Below are 20,204 nucleotides of genomic sequence, written 5' to 3'. Positions count from 1 at the left end.
AAGTCAAAATTTTTTGGGTCATTACAACATTAAACAATGGCAAGCTACTAATTAGCTATAAATAAGAGACCCACACTGTTTTTTTATTCTTTTTGTTAGGAATTGTGAACCCAAACAAGACCGGTGATTTAAACCAATCACCAAACCCACGAACGATAAACGATAAAATAAAGCATAACGATAAATGTAAACGACACGAGATTTAACGTGGTTATATCCAAACTCCAAAACACGAAGAAGAGTTTACTCTACAGACGCAAACCCGAGATTCTTCACTATAATTTTTGTGCACACTGTACAGGTTACATAGGGATTATATTTATAGTGCAAAATAAATTAGACAATACGTATTTCTTGACTTGCTGGAGAAGTTGAACCTCACATTTGGTGAGGCCCAAGTCACCAAACGTGACATCTATTTCCAATCAGACTCCAAGCTTCGATAAACATTATCACATCTTGACTCATCACCTCACGTTTGAACCAACCTCACTTTTGGTGATAATATGTCACCATATGTGACCTTTATGTTGACAGCCTCTTTTTGTCTTGTTTAAATTTACTTCACACTTCAACAATCTCCCACTTGAAGGAGACTTTAAACAAACTCACTATCGTTAACCCGTTAACCATCTTTAAACAACCCACAATAACTATAGACTAGCTGATTACCAACTCATTTTGATACTGTCGGATAAAATACCCGAATCACGCCACATTTCACTCGTTAACCCACGAGCATATTGTAGTGACCCGAACTTTTTCATGTTTATATATATATATATATATATATATATATATATATATATATATATATATATATATATATATATATATATATATATATATATAAAATGAAATTGTTATTTACATGATTAAGTGTTTCCAACATGTTAAGCAATCAAACTTGTTAAGACTTGATTAATTGAAATAGGTTTCATATAGAAAATTGACCACCCAAGTTGACCGGTGATTCACGAACGTTAAAACTTGTAAAAACTATATGATGACATATATATGGATATATATATAGTTAACATGATATTATGATAAGTAAACATATCATTAAGTATATTAACAATGAACTACATATGTAAAAGTAAGACTACTAACTTAATGATTTTGAAACGAGACATATATGTAACGATTATCGTTGTAACGACATTTAATGTATATATATCTCATATTAAGAGATATTCATACATCATATTATCATGATAATATAATAATTTAATATCTCATTTGATATTATAAACATTGGGTTAACAACATTTAACAAGATCGTTAACCTAAAGGTTTCAAAACAACACTTACATGTAACGACTAACGCTGACTTAACGACTCAATTAAAATGTATATACATGTAGTGTTTTAATATGTATTCATATACTTTTGAAAGACTTCAAGACACTTATCAAAATACTTCTACTTAACAAAAATGTTTACAATTACATCCTCGTTCAGTTTCATCAACAATTCTACTCGTATGCACCCGTATTCGTACTCGTACAATACACAGCTTTTAGATGTATGTACTATTGATATATACACTCCAATGATCAGCTCTTAGCAGCCCATGTGAGTCACCTAACACATGTGGGAACCATCATTTGGCAACTAGCATGAAATATCTCATAAAATTACAAAAATATGAGTAATCATTCATGACTTATTTACATGAAAACAAAATTACATATCCTTTATATCTGATCCATACACCAACGACCAAAAACACCTACAAACACCTTCATTCTTCAATTTTCTTCATCTAATTAATCTCTCTCAAGTTCTATCTTCAAGTTCTAAGTGTTCTTCATAAATTCTACAAGTTCTAGTTTCATAAAATCAAGAATACTTCCAAGTTTGCTAGCTTACTTCCAATCTTGTAGAGTGATCATCCAGCCTCAAGAAATCTTTCTTATTTACAGTAAGATATCTTTCTAATACTAGGTAATACTCATATTCAAACTTTGATTCAATTTCTATAACTATAACAATCTTATTTCGAGTGGAAATCTTACTTGAACTTGTTTTTCGTGTCATGATTCTGCTTCAAGAACTTTCAAGCCATCCAAGGATCCTTTGAAGCTAGATCCATTTTTTTCATTTCCAGTAGCTTTATCCAGAAAACTTGAGGTAGTAATGATGTTCATGACATCATTCGATTCATACATATAAAGCTATCTTATTCGAAGGTTTAAACTTGTAATCACTAGAACATAGTTTAGTTAATTCTAAACTTATTCGCAAACAAAAGTTAATCCTTCTAACTTGACTTTTAAAATCAACTAAACACATGTTCTATATCTATATGATATGCTAACTTAATGATTTAAAACCTGGAAACACGAAGAACACTGTAAAACCGGAAATACGCTGTCGTAGTAACACCGCGGGCTGTTTTGGGTTAGTTAATTAAAAATTATGATAAACTTTGATTTAAAAGTTGTTCTTATGGGAAAATGATTTTTCTTATGAACATGAAACTATATCCAAAAATCATGGTTAAACTCAAAGTGGAAGTATGTTTTCTAAAATGGTCATCTAGACGTCGTTCTTTCGACTGAAATGACTACCTTTACAAAAACGACTTGTAACTTATATTTCTGACTATAAAACTATACTTTTTCTATTTAGATTCATAACATAGAGTTCAGTATGAAACCATAGCAATTTGATTCACTCAAAACGGATTTAAAATGAAGAAGTTATGGGTAAAACAAGATTGGATAATTTTTCTTGTTGTAGCAACGTGAAAATTGGTAACAAATCTATATTAATCATATCCTAGCTAACTTATATATTTTATTATACATGTATTCTAATATATTATGTAATCTTGGGATACCATAGACACGTATGCAATGTTTTGACATATCATATCGACCCATGTGTATATATTATTTGGAACAACCATAGACACTCTATATGCAGTAATGAGGGAGTTAGCTATACAGGGTTGAGGTTGATTCTAAAAATATATATACTTTGAGTTGTGATCTAGCCTGAGACGTGTATACACTGGGTCATGGATTGATTCAAGATAATATATATCAATTTTTTTTGTACATCTAACGTTGGACAACTAGTTGTAGGTTACTAACGAGGACAGCTGACTTAATAAACTTAAAACATCAAAATGTATTAAAAGTGTTGTAAATATATTTTGAATATACTTTGATATATATGTACATATTTGTTATAGGTTCGTGAATCGACCAGTGGCCAAGTCTTACTTCCTAACGAAGTAAAAAATCTGTGAAAGTGAGTTATAGTCCCACTTTTAAAATCTAATATTTTTGGGATGAGAATACATGCAGGTTTTATAAATGATTTACAAAATAGACACAAGTACGTGAAACTACATTCTATGGTTGAATTATCGAAATCGAATATGCCCCTTTTTATTAAGTCTGGTAATCTAAGAATTAGGGAATAGATACCCTAATTGACGCGAATCCTAAAGATAGATCTATTGGGCCTAACAAACCCCATCCAAAGTACCGGATGCTTTAGTACTTCGAAATTTATATCATATCTGAAGGGTGTCCCGGAATGATGGGGATATTCTTATATATGCATCTTGTTAATGTCGGTTACCAGGTGTTCACCATATGAATGATTGTTATCTCTATGTATGGGATGCGTATTGAAATATAAAATCTTGTGGTCTATTATTACGATTTGATATATATATATATATAGGTTAAACCTATAACTCACCAACATTTTTGTTGACGTTTAAAGCATGTTTATTCTCAGCTGAATACTAAGAGCTTCCGCTGTTGCATACTAAAATAAGGACAAGATTTGGAGTCCATGTTTGTATGATATTGTGTAAAAACTGCATTCAAGAAACATATGTCGATGTAATATATTTCTATTGTAAACCATTATGTAATGGTCGTGTGTAAACAGTATATTTTAGATTATCATTATTTGATAATCTACGTAATGCTTTTGAAACCTTTATTGATAAAATAAAGGTTATGATTGTTTTAAAAATGAATGCAGTCTTTGAAAAACGTCTCATATAGAGGTCAAAATCTCGCAACGAAATCAATTAATATGGAACGTTTATAATCAATATGAACGGGACATTTCAGTTGGTATCAGAGCGTTGGTCTTAGAGAACCAGAATTTTGAATTAGTGTGTCTTATCGAGTTTGTTAGGATGCATTAGTGAGTCTGGACTTCGACCGTGTTTACTCGAAAAATGATTGCTTAACAAATTTTGTTGGAAACTATATATTTGTAACATGTGAATATTATGTGATATATTAATCTCTTAACGTGTTTGATATTATGTGATAGATGTCTACCTATAGAACAAGTTCCATTAACTCACCTAATAATAATGAAGAGTCAAATGTAAATTGGAATGATTCGTGGACTGATTCACAAGTTCCCGAAGAGGAACCAGAAGAAGAGTCGGAACCGGAAGAAGAATCGAAACTGGAAGAAGAATCAGAACCGAAAGAAGAAATAGAACCAGTGGGGGAAATAATAAAACGATTAAGTAGAAGAAAATCCTCAACCAACCGACCAAAGTTAATTATGGTCAATGGTGTTTCCACCAAGGAAGCAAAGTATTGGGAGGATTACCAATTCTTCGATGAATCGGATCCCGACAAGGATTCCGATGATGTTATAGAAATTACCCCAACACAATTTAATAAGGCAAAAGAGAACAATAAAAGAAAGGGCATAAAAATAGAGAAATTTGATTCCAAACCCGATGAACTTTATATGTATCGTCAACACCCGTATTTCTTAAGTTGTGACAATAACCCGGGAACCTCTAAACCACCAGGTTTTTCTAAACTAATGTGGAAAATGACGGCTCGTATTAGGGGAACATCATATATACCTAGAAACTTGGCAAAACGAACCAAAACCGAAGAAGAAGAAATGAGCGAGTCGGAATAAGATAGTTGTATTCGTGTGGTGTAATATATGTAATATAGTGTGCTTATGCTTTATGATATATGTAAAAATTGCTTGTATTAATAAGTATTTTTTTTTATGAATCTAACGCTTGTCTATTTTACAGTATAAAAACACAAAATGGATAGACAACCCAATATTTTAAGAGACCTACCCGGAGACATGATTGATGAAATCTTGTCTAGAGTCGGTCAGAATTCCTCGGCACAACTATTTAAGGCGAGATCAGTTTGTAAGACATTCAAAGAATGTTCCAAGAATGCCTTGGTTTATAAAAGGCTTTCGTTCGAAAGATGGGGGATATCACATTGGGAAATCCATAAGTTACGATGTGTTTACTTTGACGCATATATTGCGGGGAACCCAAATGCTATTTTATGCAACGGGTTAAGAAATTATTTTGACTCAATATATCCGAATATAGGACTTCGTGATTTAGAAAAAGCGGCTAACATGCAACATAAAGAAGCATGTTATGCTTACGGGTTAGTAATGTTCGCTTCTCACCAAAGTGAGAACAAGAACATCGGGCTACAACTATTAAACAAAACGTTCCACAAGTGACGGACTCAGTAGTTGGGGTGAGAAACAAGGTTTTTAGATTGTTACGGGACTGTTGGACATTACGTAACCCTCGTCCCTTTGACGACGTTACAACACGCTGTCTTATCAACGGCCATAACGGTTATGTTCCACAAGACCAAGGATGGGAAGTAGTCCTAGTAAAACCAGAATGCATGACTTGTTTCTGGACGTATGAATTATGTGTTTTTATTGCCTTTGCTGAACGACTTGTGTACTAGCTAGAATTATCTTCACAACTATCTTGTATCAAAGTTATTGTGTGCTATATTTCATGTTATATGTAAAATAAGCGGTATTGTAAGTTTGTAAAATATTGTGAAAAAGTTTGAACGCGAAATATTATTATAATCAGTTTTTCATATAGAATTGTAGTAGTTAAATTGTATATTAGCTACTAAGTATGAACTTAACGTGTAGGTACTACCCGAATTTAAACTTATAAAACGCTAATATGAAGAAAAAGCTTTTATAAATGAGTTCATATTATGCTACGAGATACTATTGATTACTCTTAATATTCTGTATGATTAACTTGTTTCATTTGACTATTTGAAGGAAATGGCACCGACTACTCGACAAACCATGAATATGAGCGAAGAGGAATTTCGTACCTTTCTTGCTGCAAACACAGCCGCAGTACAGGCTGCGCTACATACCAACAATAACTCCGAATCTAGCAATGCAGCTAACGGCGCAAGAAATCGTGTAGGATGCACCTACAAAGAATCCACTGCCTGCAAACTTTTGGAATGAAGGAACAGAAGGACCGATCGGATTGAAACGGTGGACCGAGAAGGTCGAATCGGTGCTTGCCATAAGTAAGTGTACTGAAGAGGACAAAGTGAAGTACGCTACGCATACCTTCACAGGTACTGCGTTAACATGGTGGAATACCTATCTAGAGCAAGTGGGACAAGATGATGCTTACGCACTACCGTGGTCAGCATTCAAGCACTTGATGAACGAGAAGTACCATCCCAGAACCGAGGTCAATAAGCTCAAGATAGAACTTAGAGGGTTACGAACCCAAGGATTTGATATTACCACGTACGAAAGACGATTCACAGAATTGTGCCTATTGTGTCCGAGAGCGTTCGAAGATGAGGAAGAGAAGATTGACGCGTTTGTGAAAGGATTACCGGAAAGAATCCAAGAAGATATAAGTTCACACGTGCCAGCCTCCATACAACAGGCATGTAGAATGGCTCACAAACTAGTGAACCAGATTGAGGAAAGAATTAAAGAACAGGCGACTGAAGAGGCCAATGTGAAGCAAGTCAAAAGAAAGTGGGAGGAAAACGGTGATAAGAATCACCAATACAACAACAACAGCAATTACAACAATAATCGCAACAACTATCCCAACAATCGCAACATCAATCTCAACTACAACAAACGGCCCAACAACAACAACAACAACAACAACAACAACAACAACAACAACAACAACAACAACAACAACAACAACAACAACAACAATAACAACAGCAACTACAACAATCATCCCAACAACAATAACAACCGCAACAACAACAACAACAACAACAACAACAATCAGAAGCAGCTATGCCAAAGGTGTGAAAAGTATCACTCGGGGTTCTGCACCAAATTTTGCAACAAGTGTAAAAGAAATGGTCATAGCGCGGCGAAGTGTGAGGTCTACGGACCAGGGGTTAACAGAACGAAAGGAACAAATGGTGTCGGAACGAGTAATGGCGGAGCAAGTAGTGTCGGAGCAAGTTATGCCAATGTAGTTTGTTATAAATGTGGAAAACCGGGCCACATTATTAGAAATTGCCCGAACCAGGAGAACACAAATGGACAACGCCACGGAAGAGTTTTCAATATTAATGCAGCAGAGGCACAGGAAGACCCGGAGCTTGTTACGGGTACGTTTCTTATTGAAAATAAATCTGCTTACGTTTTATTTGATTCGGGTGCGGATAGAAGCTATATGAGTAGAGATTTTTGTGCTAAATTAAGTTGTCCATTGACGCCGTTGGATAGTAAATTTTTACTTAAATTAGCAAACGGTAAATTAATTTCAGCAGATTATATATGCCGGAATCGAGAAATTAAACTGGGTAGCGAAATATTTAAGATTGATTTGATACCAGTAGAGTTAGGGAGTTTTGATGTAATAGTTGGCATGGACTGGCTGAAGAAGGTGAAAGCAGAGATCGTATGTTATAAAAATGCAATTCGCATTTTACAAGAAGAAGGAGAACTCTTAATGGTGTACGGAGAAAAGGGCAACACGAAGCTACATCTTATTAGTAATTTGAAGGCACAAAAACTAATAAGAAAAGGTTGCTATGCTGTTCTAGCACACGTCGAGAAAGTACAAACTGAAGAAAAGAGCATCAATAATGTTCCCGTCGTAAAAGAATTTCCCGATGTATTTCCGAAAGAATTACCGGGACTACCTCCATATCGATCTGTTGAATTTCAAATAGATCTTGTACTAGGAGCTGCACCAATAGCTCGTGCTCCTTATAGACTCGCACCCAGTGAGATGAAAGAACTGCAAAGCCAACTGCAAGAACTATTAGAATGTGGTTTCATTCGACCAAGCACATCACCATGGGGAGCTCCTGTTTTGTTTGTCAAGAAGAAGGATGGTACATTTAGGTTGTGTATTGACTACAGAGAGTTGAACAAACTTGCCATCAAAAATTGTTATCCACTGCCGAGAATTGATGACTTATTTGATCAACTACAAGGCTCGTCGGTTTTTTTGAAGATCGATTTACGTTCTGGATATCATCAAATGCGAGTAAAGGAGGATGATATTCCAAAAACTGCTTTTAGGACTCGTTATGGTCATTACGAGTTTATGGTTATGCCGTTTGGATTGACTAACGCACCAGCTGTGTTCATGGACCTTATGAACCGAGTGTGTGGGCCATATCTTGACAAGTTTGTCATTGTTTTCATCGATGACATACTTATTTACTCAAAGAATGATCAAGAGAACGAAGAACATTTGAGAAAAGTGCTAGAAGTATTGAGGAAAGAAAAACTGTACGCTAAATTTTTAAAGTGTGCATTTTGGTTGGAAGAAGTTCAATTCCTCGGTCACATAGTGAACAAAGAAGGTATCCAGGTGGACCCGGCAAAGATCGAAACCGTTGAAAAGTGGGAAACCCCAAAAACTCCGAAGCATATACGTCAATTTTTAGGATTGGCTGGTTACTACAGAAGATTCATCCAAGATTTCTCCAAAATAGCAAAACCCTTGACTGCATTAATGCATAAAGGGAAGAAATTTGAATGGAAGGATGAACAAGAGAAGGCGTTTCAATTATTGAAGAAAAAGCTAACTACGGCACCTATATTGTCATTGCCTGAAGGGAATGATGATTTTGTGATTTATTGTGACGCATCAAAGTAAGGTCTCGGTTGTGTATTAATGCAACGAACGAAGGTGATTGCTTATGCGTCTAGACAATTGAAGATTCACGAGCAAAATTATACGACGCATGATTTGGAATTAGGCGCGGTTGTTTTTGCATTAAAGACTTGGAGGCACTACTTATATGGGGTCAAAAGTATTATATATACTGACCACAAAAGTCTTCAACATATATTTAATTCGAAACAACTGAATATGAGGCAGCGTAGGTGGATTGAATTGTTGAATGATTACGACTTTGAGATTCGTTACCACCCGGGGAAGGCAAATGTGGTAGCCGACGCCTTGAGCAGAAAGGACAGAGAACCCATTCGAGTAAAATCTATGAATATAATGATTCACACTAACCTTACTACTCAAATAAAGGAGGCGCAACAAGGAGTTTTAAAAGAGGGAAATTTAAAGGATGAAATAGCCAAAGGATCGAAGAAGCATCTTAATATTCGGAAAGACGGAACCCGGTATAGGGCTGAATGAATTTGGGTACCAAAATTTGGAGATATGAGAGAAATGGTACTTAGAGAAACTCATAAAACCAGATACTCAATACATCCTGGAACGGGGAAGATGTACAAGGATCTTAAGAAACATTTTTGGTGGCCAGGTATGAAAGCCGATATTGCTAAATATGTAGGAGAATGTTTGACGTGTTCTAAGGTCAAAGCTGAACATCAGAAACCATCAGGTCTACTACAACAACCTGAAATCCCGGAATAGAAATGGGAAAACATTACCATGGATTTCATTACTAAATTGCCAAGGACTGCAAGTGGTTATGATACTATTTGGGTAATAGTTGATCGTCTCACCAAGTTAGCACACTTCCTGCCAATAAGAGAAGATGACAAGATGGAGAAGTTAGCACGACTGTATTTGAAGGAAGTCGTCTCCAGACATGGAATACCAATCTCTATTATCTCTGATAGGGATGGCAGATTTATTTCAAGATTCTGGCAGACATTACAGCAAGCAATAGGAACTCGTCTAGACATGAGTACTACCTATCATCCACAAACTGATGGGCAGAGCGAAAGGACGATACAAACGCTTGAAGACATGCTACGAGCATGTGTTATTGATTTTGGAAACAGTTGAGATCGACATCTACCGTTAGCAGAATTTTCCTACAACAACAGCTATCATTCAAGCATTGAGATGGCGCCGTTTGAAGCACTTTATGGTAGAAAGTGCAGGTCTCCAATTTGTTGGAGTGAAGTGGGGGTTAGACAGATTACGAGTCCGGAGATAATACAAGAAACTACCGAGAAGATCATCCAAATTCACAAACGGTTGAAAACCACCCAAAGTCGACAAAAGAGCTACGCCGACATTAAAAGAAAAGACATAGAATTTGAAATTGGAGAGATGGTCATGCTTAAGGTTGCACCTTGGAAAGGTGTTGTTCGATTTGGTAAACGAGGGAAATTAAATCTAAGGTTATATTGGACCATTCAAGATTATTGATCGTGTCGGACCAGTAGCTTACCGACTTGAGTTACCTCAACAACTTGCGAATGTACATAACACTTTCCACATCTCGAATTTGAAGAAATGTTTTGCTAAAGAAGATCTCACTATTTTGTTGGACGAAATCCAAATCAATGAAAAACTTCAATTCATTGAAGAACCCGTCGAAATAATGGATCGTGAGGTTAAGAGACTTAAACAAAACAAGATACCGATTGTTAAGGTTCGATGGAATGCTCGTAGAGGACCCGAGTTCACCTGGGAGCATGAAGATCAGATGAAGAAGAAATACCCGCATTTATTTCCAGAAGATACGTCAACACCTCCAACTGCTTAAAATTTCGGGACGAAATTTATTTAACGGGTAGGTACTGTAGTGACCCGAACTTTTCTATGTTTATATATATATTAAATGAAATTGTTATTTACATGATTAAGTGTTTCCAACATGTTAAGCAATCAAACTTGTTAAGACTTGATTAATTGAAATAGGTTTCATATAGACAATTGACCACCCAAGTTGACCGGTGATTCACGAACGTTAAAACTTGTAAAAACTATATGATGACATATATATGGATATATATATAGTTAACATGATATTATAATAAGTAAACATATCATTTAGTATATTAACAATGAACTACATATGTAAAAGCAAGATTACTAACTTAATGATATTGAAACGAGACATATATGTAACGATTATCGTTGTAACGACATTTAATGTATATATATCATATTAAGAGATATTCATACATCATATTATCATGATAATATAATAATTTAAAATCTCATTTGATATTATAAACATTGGGTTAACAACATTTAACAAGATCGTTAACCTAAAGGTTTCAAAACAACACTTACATTTAACGACTAACGATGACTTAACGACTCAGTTAAAATGTATATACATGTAGTGTTTTAATATGTATTCATACACTTTTGAAAGACTTCAAGACACTTATCAAAATACTTCTACTTAACAAAAATGCTTACAATTACATCCTCGTTCAGTTTCATCAACAATTCTACTCGTATGCACCCGTATTCGTACTCGTACAATACACAGCTTTTAGATGTATGTACTATTGGTATATACACTCCAATTATCAGCTGTTAGTAGCCCATGTGAGTCACCTAACACATGTGGGAACCATCATTTAGCAACTAGCATGAAATATCTCATAAAATTACAAAAATATGAGTAATCATTCATGACTTATTTACATGAAAACAAAATTACATATCCTTTATATCTAATCCATACACCAATGACCAAAAATACCTACAAACACTTTCATTCTTCAATTTTCTTCATCTAATTAATCTCTCTCAAGTTCTATCTTCAAGTTCTAAGTGTTCTTCATAAATTCTACAAGTTCTAGTTTCATAAAATCAAGAATACTTCCAAGTTTGCTAGCTTACTTCCAATCTCGTAGAGTGATCATCCAACCTCAAGAAATCTTTCTTATTTACAGTAAGATATCTTTCTAATACAAGGTAATACTCATATTCAAACTTTGATTCAATTTCTATAACTATAACAATCTTATTTCGAGTGGAAATCTTACTTGAACTTGTTTTTCGTGTCATGATTCTGCTTCAAGAACTTTCAAGCCATCCAAGGATCCTTTGAAGCTAGATCCATTTTTCTCATTTCCAGTAGCTTTATCCAGAAAACTTGAGGTAGTAATGATGTTCATAACATCATTCGATTAATACATATAAAGCTATCTTATTCGAAGGTTTAAACTTGTAATCACTAGAACATAGTTTTGTTAATTCTAAACTTGTTCGCAAACAAAAGTTAATCCTTCTAACTTGACTTTTAAAATCAACTAAATACATGTTCTATATCTATATGATATGCTAACTTAATGATTTAAAATCTGGAAACACGAAGAACACTGTAAAACCGGACATACGCTGTCGTAGTAACACCGCGGGCTGTTTTGGGTTAGTTAATTAAAAACTATGATAAATTTTGATTTAAAAGTTGTTCTTATGGGAAAATGATTTTTCTTATGAACATGAAACTATATCCAAAAATCATGATTAAACTCAAAGTGGTAGTATGTTTTCTAAAATGGTCATCTAGACGTCGTTCTTTCGACTGAAATGACTACCTTTACAAAAACGACTTGTAACTTATATTTCTGACTGTAAAACTATACTTTTTCTGTTTAGATTCATAAAATAGAGTTCAGTATGAAACCATAGCAATTTGATTCACTCAAAACGGATTTAAAATGAAGAAGTTATGGGTAAAACAAGATTGGATAATTTTTCTTGTTGTAGCAACGTGAAAATTGGTAACAAATCTATATTAATCATATCATAGCTAACTTATATTGTATTATACATGTATTCTAATATATTATGTAATCTTGGGATACCATAGACACGTATGCAAATGTTTTGACATATCATATCGACCCATGTGTATATATTATTTGGAACAACCATAGACACTCTATATGCAGTAATGAGGGAGTTAGCTATACATGGTTGAGGTTGATTCCAAAAATATATATACTTTGAGTTATGATCTAGCCTGAGACGTGTATACACTGGGTCGTGGATTGATTCAAGATAATATATATCAATTTTTTTCTGTACATCTAACGTTGGACAACTAGTTGTAGGTTACTAACGAGGACAGCTGACTTAATAAACTTAAAACATCAAAATGTATTAAAAGTGTTGTAATATATTTTGAATATACTTTGATATATATGTACATATTTGTTATAGGTTCGTGAATCGACCAGTGGCCAAGTCTTACTTCCTGACGAAGTAAAAATCTGTGAAAGTGAGTTATAGTCCCACTTTTAAAATCTAATATTTTTGGGATGAGAATACATGCAGGTTTTATAAATGATTTACAAAATAGACACAAGTACGTGAAACTACATTCTATGGTTGAATTATCGAAATCGAATATGCCCCTTTTTATTAAGTCTGGTAATCTAAGAATTAGGGAACATACACCCTAATTGACGCGAATCCTAAAGATAGATCTATTGGGCCTAACAAACCCCATCCAAAGTACCGGATGCTTTAGTACTTCGAAATTTATATCATATCCGAAGGGTGTCCCGGAATGATGGGGATATTCTTATATATGCATCTTGTTAATGTCAGTTACCAGGTGTTCACCATATGAATGATTTTTATCTCTATGTATGGGATGCGTATTGAAATATGAAATCTTGTGGTCTATTGTTACGATTTGATATATATATATATATATATATATATATATATATATATATATATATATATATATATATATATATATATATATATATATATATATATATATATATATATATATAGGTTAAACCTATAACTCACCAACATTTTTGTTGACGTTTAAAGCATGTTTATTCTCAGGTGAATACTAAGAGCTTCCGCCGTTGCATACTAAAATAAGGACTAGATTTGGAGTCCATGTTTGTATGATATTGTGTAAAAACTGCATTCAAGAAACATATGTCGATGTAATATATTTCTATTGTAAACCATTATGTAATGGTCGTGTGTAAACAGTATATTTTAGATTATCATTATTTGATAATCTACGTAATGCTTTTGAAACCTTTATTGATAAAATAAAGGTTATGGTTGTTTTAAAAATGAATGCAGTCTTTGAAAAACGTCTCATATAGAGGTCAAAACCTCGCAACGAAATCAATTAATATGGAACGTTTATAATCAATATGAACGGGACATTTCACATATGAAGTCTTTCGGCACCAAAAATACCGCTGAGTGATAATTCAATCTCTTAGTTACTAGCTTGGGCCATCTCGGTTTCTATGCCACCACCTTCTAACACGAAGATCATCTTCTTACACTAGCAAACCAATTGAAGTATGCGACACTTCAATTATGGGATTCTTCATGAGACTACACCGCCTCACCGATCACTCTAGACATGTCCAATCCCGAACCCACATGTCAATGATCACCCTCGTACAGGATTTCACCGTATATCTATAATTTTCCTTTCCAGCAATCATAAAATCCAACAGACGCCCTCGTAGACTCTTCATCAAGGCTCTAGTGAGAACACAGTCACCACCTCGAAATCTACTAACTTTTCAACTTTCCGCTTTCTTGCTGGTACACTGACTTCCTCATAGCTATGAATTTCACAAACCCATCTTCTCATCCCAAGCACGCTCCCACTGTACGAGTAAGAAATAAAACTGCGGCTACTCGAGAAGAAACTTGGTTCGTACCACCAGTCAGTCTCAAATTTCTTTGCCATCGGAGAGTAAAACAAGTACTCGAAGCCCTAGTGTTACCCGGAATCATCACACTAATCTTGAGAACTTTGGAGAACAACGTCGCATAATTATCTCCACCACTCTACTAGTTGACCAATTCCCACTAGCTCGATAACTTCCTTCGATTACTAAACTCAACCGAGTTCCCGACACCCTCAAGTCCTCAACGATCCTGGAAAGCTCAAGTTCCATAATATCTCAATCATCTTGGAATATCCGACCATACGCTTGGTCACCCAGTTTCATAACACGCAAGCACAAACTTCCTTCGAAAACTCTCACTGTCAACTTCGATTAGATGCATCTTGTTCGTTATCCAACTGCTCTAACTCGAGATAAAAACAACCTCCTGAGCTCCCATAACAAACCTACATCCCCAAAAAATACAGGTCGTATCGCTCGAAGTTTCACGAGACAAAAAAACCGTCTCGCACTCGCGTCATCAAACCCGAAAAAGTTCAACCCTGAACTGCCCAAATTCGGAAAATCATATCTGAAAATCCAACACTTCGATCCAATTCGAACTTTTACCACAACTATATCTATGCGTGTAGAATCACCAGCCCAAAAATCAAGTCGATCCAACTGTAGACGCACCCACAATTAATTTTCTCGCACAGCTGCGCAAACAAACCCCAAAAGGGTTTTTCCTGGCGGCTGCAAAATTCGAAAAAATATAACTCCAAATTGAATGGTCCGATCACTACGAATTTTGGATATGTTTTATACCTTCATATCTACCACCTACAGAAAAAATTTCAAGATGATTCGACAGTTAACGAACCCTCTATGAATTTTCGACCACGGCTCTGCAATTAAACCCTAAACCGAGTTACGACAACTTCGGAAAATTTTATCTCCCAATCCAACCGTCTGATCACTTTCAAATTTGGTACACCACTACATCTACGAGTCTTCAAGCTACGGTTAAAATATCATGGAGATCCAACGCTTAACGTAACCGCTACGAATTTTCTACCACGGCTGCGCCAGAATTCCGAATTTTTGAAAAAACTCTTTCACAACAAAAAGCTATCGATCCGACCACCGACTCCATTATCACCGCGAATCACCACAATAATCTATTATAATCATAGACCAATTTTAATAGATTATCTCATGAGTACATAGACATACCCGTGAGTTCTTCGCGATTTCTTCAACTAAGCCCTTTGATCTCGATACATGTTGTACAAAACCCGTCGTTCGTTCACCATGCTTTCAAATCGCCATCGCTTCCACTCGAAACCATGAGCTCTTGATACCACTTGTTAGGAATTATGGACCCAAACAAGATCGGTGATTTAAACCAATCACCAAACCCACGAACGATAAACGATAAAATAAAGCATAACGATAAATGTAAACGACACGAGATCTAACGTGGTTACATAGGAATTATATTTATAGTGCAAAATAAATTAGACAATAGGTATTTCTTGACTTGCTGGAGAAGTTGAACCTCACATTTGGTGAGGCCCAAGTCACCAAACGTGGCATCTATTTCCAATCAGACTCCAAGCTTCGATCAACATTATCACATCTTGACTCATCACCTCACGTTTGAACCAACCTCACTTTCGGTGATAATATGTCACCATATGTGACCTTTATGTTGACAGCCTCTTTTTGTCTTGTTTAAATTTACTTCACACTTCAACACTTTTTGTAACTTTGAAATATAGAAATTTTTAGTAATTATGAACGTGACTACGTGAGGTTATCAAATTGGTGATGCAATGCAGGGACAATACGTAAGCAATGATGCAGGCTACCTCGGTTGCAATAAAACAGAATGTAAAATACGTGATCAGAAGGGCAAGTGTCAAGTGAAAACATGCAGTGCATCAATCATGTTTCATATGATCAACATTCGAACTGATATCCAGTTTGTTTTCTTTCGTGGCGGATTTCAGACCCCTTGTGTTTTAGCAAAATCTGAATTGCACAAATTTGCAAATCCAAAAAGTCCATTGTATGGGCATCTCTCAAGTGTTGATTCAACAGGAACATCAGTAAGCGCCTCTTGATAAATTTATTTCATGTAACATAATATTATATTTAAGAAGCCATATGCGAATTTCATTACATAAATTCTTTTTTTTTTTTTTTTTTTTTGGGACTGATCGACTAAACTCGTGGCTTCATGTACAGATGAGATTAACTTGGGTTAGCGGCGACAAAAAGCCTCAAAAAGTTCAATGGAACGGGAAATCACGTTCTTCCAATGTTACTACATTTTCCCAAAAAGACATGTGTAGTGAGTTTTCTTATGTTAACCTATATCAAGTTTTCTCTGTATGTCAATCATCATACAACATATTCTATTTGTTATACTGTTATCAAATAACAGACTAATCACAGTATAGCCATAACATCATGTTAACTACTTTTCGAACTAATCCATATATGTTATCATTTTAACTTATAATAAAAAAAATTAATGTGAAAATGTTTACTTGTTTTGAAAACTCAAGATTCTGTACTACCAAGCCCTGCAAAGGATTTTGGGTGGCATGATCCAGGATACATTCATTCTGCAGTGATGACAGGACTCAAGCCTTCTAAACATTTCTCATATATATATGGAAGGTAAACCAATAGTATGGTATAGTAATATTATTTAATTAATAAATTTAATAATCTGTAACACATAAATAAGAAATAATAACTGACGATGCGAAACAGTATACCAAGGTAAAGAACACAATCGTTTTGCATTTATAGTGTTTTAATTTTGTAGCAAAATGGTCGGTTGGAGTGCTAGGACTAAATTCAAAACTCCGCCAAGAGAAGGATCAAATGAACTCAAATTTCTAGCATTTGGTGATATGGGCAAGGCCCCTCGTGATGCTTCCGTTGAACACTACATTCAGGTAATATACCTTAAACTTGGACTATAATAACTTGTTTTTGTTAAAATTTTCTATTAGTCCTTCAAGTTATAAATGTTTCCTTTTAACTCATGTGAAATGTAGCCTGGATCAGTAGTGGTCACTCAAGCCATGGCTGATGAAATCTCATCGGGAAATGCAGATTCTATATTCCACATTGGTGATATAAGTTACGCTACGGGTTTCCTCGTTGAGTGGGATTTCTTCCTTCACCTAATTAGTCCCTTGGCTTCAAAAGTTTCTTACATGACAGCAATCGGAAATCATGAAAGGTACACTTCATAGAACAAATAAGTTTTAAATAAAAATCCTTCAACTTTGATAATTTGATCTTAACTAGACATACGTAGAGTATAATGAGGCTTAATTATGGTACATACAATTATCATGGTAAACTTAACAAATGTGCAAAGACTCATAGGGATTATGTGAATTCGGGATCAGTATACTTCACACCAGATTCAGGAGGAGAATGCGGTGTGCCTTATGAAAGTTATTTCCAAATGCCAACATCTGCAAAGGATAAGCCATGGTACTCCATTGAACAAGGAAGTGTGCATTTCGTAGTTATGTCAACTGAGCATGATTGGTCTAAAAATTCAGAACAGGTTTACCACATTCTCCTTATCAGTAGAAATATATAAATTTGATGCATATTGATGTATACGTATATATCTTGCGTGTGATAGTACAAATGGATGAGCAAGGACATGGCTTCAGTGGACCGATCAAGAACGCCATGGTTAATATTTACAGGGTAAATACAATTACATTATGTATAATTAAACAAACCATCCATGTATAGGTTAGTGGTCGGAGTCATAATATCTCCTTATAAGATGTCTCATATTGAAACTTCAATATCTGCATATCTTGAGATGACCATGGAAAAGGGTTTGAAACGGTCATTGTATAACTCGTTTAATTACATATATCTATAATTGAACATAGATAATAGGGCCAACTTTATATGTTTATAGTTCTCCATTATTCTATATGTATAATTAAACATAGAGAATTTGGAATCAAAGTATAAATTGTTACAAGGTTTTTACCTGGGTGAGTGTTTCGACATCATACTCTAATGTACCCGGCCCAGGTTTCTTACTCCGTCCATGGATGTTTCCAACCCATCCCTTACCAACACAAGATTCAAACATGAGACCTCTTGCAAGGATCACTAAGATGTCTTGTTCATTGACTAATAGTTCAACTAAATACTTAAATTTGTTATGGTCTTTATTTATTATAGGCACAGGCCAATGTATACTAGTTGTGGAGGTGTCGACCCAACATTTGTGCTAACAGTTGAACCCTTGCTAATTAAGAACAAGGTATCACTGCTTTAAATTGTCTTCTTCCATAAGACGATAATAGTTAGTTGTCCCTTACTAGAAGAAATATTAAATGCCAACTCCCAAAATTCATTTCTTGTTTGGTGAATAAATCAGGTGGATTTGGTTTTGTTTGGACATGTCCACAACTATGAAAGAACGTGTGCAGTATATGGAAACGAATGTAAAGCAATGCCTAAAAAACGTGGAAACGGAGTGGACACATATGACAACAACAATTATACAGCACCAGTTCATGCAATTATTGGGATGGCTGGATTTAGACTCGACACTTTTCCTCCTCAGGTGATTACAGATTGAGCTATATATGTTCAAAGAAAATCACTATACTTATTTGTATCGATTTCTTTCAGGCTGGTAGTTGGAGTACATCAAGAATAAGTAAGTTTGGATACGCGAGAGTCCATACAACAAAGACACAATTAAATTTTGAGGTATGTAGCCCAAACTTTAAGTAGAAAACAGGGGAAATGTCGTAAAAATGATATATGAGATCTAAAAGAAACTTCAAATAGTACTTGCAGTTTTCAGTATATCAAATTGGTTACCTTTAGTTTAACAAAATTGAACGCTACAGAGGACTGACTGTGCAATATGATCTTTGTTTCCCGACTTCGAACCGTTTTCGGATCTTATGTCACTTTGTTTGTATATGTATTGGTTTACTTTGATAAGTTTCTTTAATGATTCGTTGTATGCAGTTTGTAAATGCAAATACAAAGAAGATCGAAGACGCGTTTCGAATAATCAAAAGTTGAATTCCGTGAACACAATGCTCTTAATTGTGTGTATCTTACCGTAGAAGGCAAAGAAGAAAGGGAGATTTGATGTGAAGAATTCATCGAAAATAATTATGTATCATGTAACATGAACTATATTTTTTTGTTCGAATTAATTGACTTCATGTTGAAAGATATAATGATTTCATTTCTCTCACGTTACTAAATGTTTTTGTGAGTGTTGCCTGAAAACCTAGGAATTCCTCCGCAAGGTTCCTCTATGGAGGGTGACTTGGGGCCTAAGCTGAAAGGCAATTGCTCTCTTTAAAAAGTTAAAAGGGACTATACATCAGTTGACCTTCACATAGTCTAGCTAGCCTCACAACACCCAAAGAGGAGAAATGAGGTAAGGGTTGGCCTTAAAACAAGTTACATGAACATGTTGACTTGAAACGGAATGTATTTTCTCAACGTTAACAAAATGAATAGACATATAGTTTGGAAAGGCATAGGAAATGAAT

At 34.9% G+C, this 20,204-nt stretch overlaps 1 protein-coding gene across 2 annotated transcripts in view; it reads left to right on the top strand.

Annotated features, from left to right (window-relative positions):
* Positions 1 to 19,473, top strand: part of LOC139877097 (nucleotide pyrophosphatase/phosphodiesterase-like) — a 32,247-nt gene extending 12,774 nt beyond the window's left edge. Inside the window, exons 3-12 of one of the 2 annotated variants that reach the window (XM_071864510.1) lie at positions 16,461 to 16,730; positions 16,870 to 16,975; positions 17,193 to 17,307; positions 17,459 to 17,591; positions 17,694 to 17,881; positions 18,031 to 18,217; positions 18,299 to 18,366; positions 18,862 to 18,943; positions 19,061 to 19,249; positions 19,318 to 19,473. In XM_071864510.1, coding sequence (XP_071720611.1) covers positions 16,461 to 16,730; positions 16,870 to 16,975; positions 17,193 to 17,307; positions 17,459 to 17,591; positions 17,694 to 17,881; positions 18,031 to 18,217; positions 18,299 to 18,366; positions 18,862 to 18,943; positions 19,061 to 19,249; positions 19,318 to 19,422 — 1,443 coding nt within the window. In that variant the 3' untranslated portion in view covers positions 19,423 to 19,473. The remainder of the gene's footprint in view (positions 1 to 16,460; positions 16,731 to 16,869; positions 16,976 to 17,192; positions 17,308 to 17,458; positions 17,592 to 17,693; positions 17,882 to 18,030; positions 18,218 to 18,298; positions 18,367 to 18,861; positions 18,944 to 19,060; positions 19,250 to 19,317) is intronic. The other variant, XM_071864511.1, reaches the window with a different exon arrangement.
* Positions 19,474 to 20,204: the final 731 nt, after the last annotated feature.

Source organism: Rutidosis leptorrhynchoides, chromosome 11, assembly GCF_046630445.1.
Source record: "Rutidosis leptorrhynchoides isolate AG116_Rl617_1_P2 chromosome 11, CSIRO_AGI_Rlap_v1, whole genome shotgun sequence".
Lineage (NCBI taxonomy): Eukaryota > Viridiplantae > Streptophyta > Magnoliopsida > Asterales > Asteraceae > Rutidosis > Rutidosis leptorrhynchoides.
The sequence above is the reverse complement of the archived record's forward strand: the minus strand, read 5'-3'. Positions and strand labels throughout refer to the sequence as shown.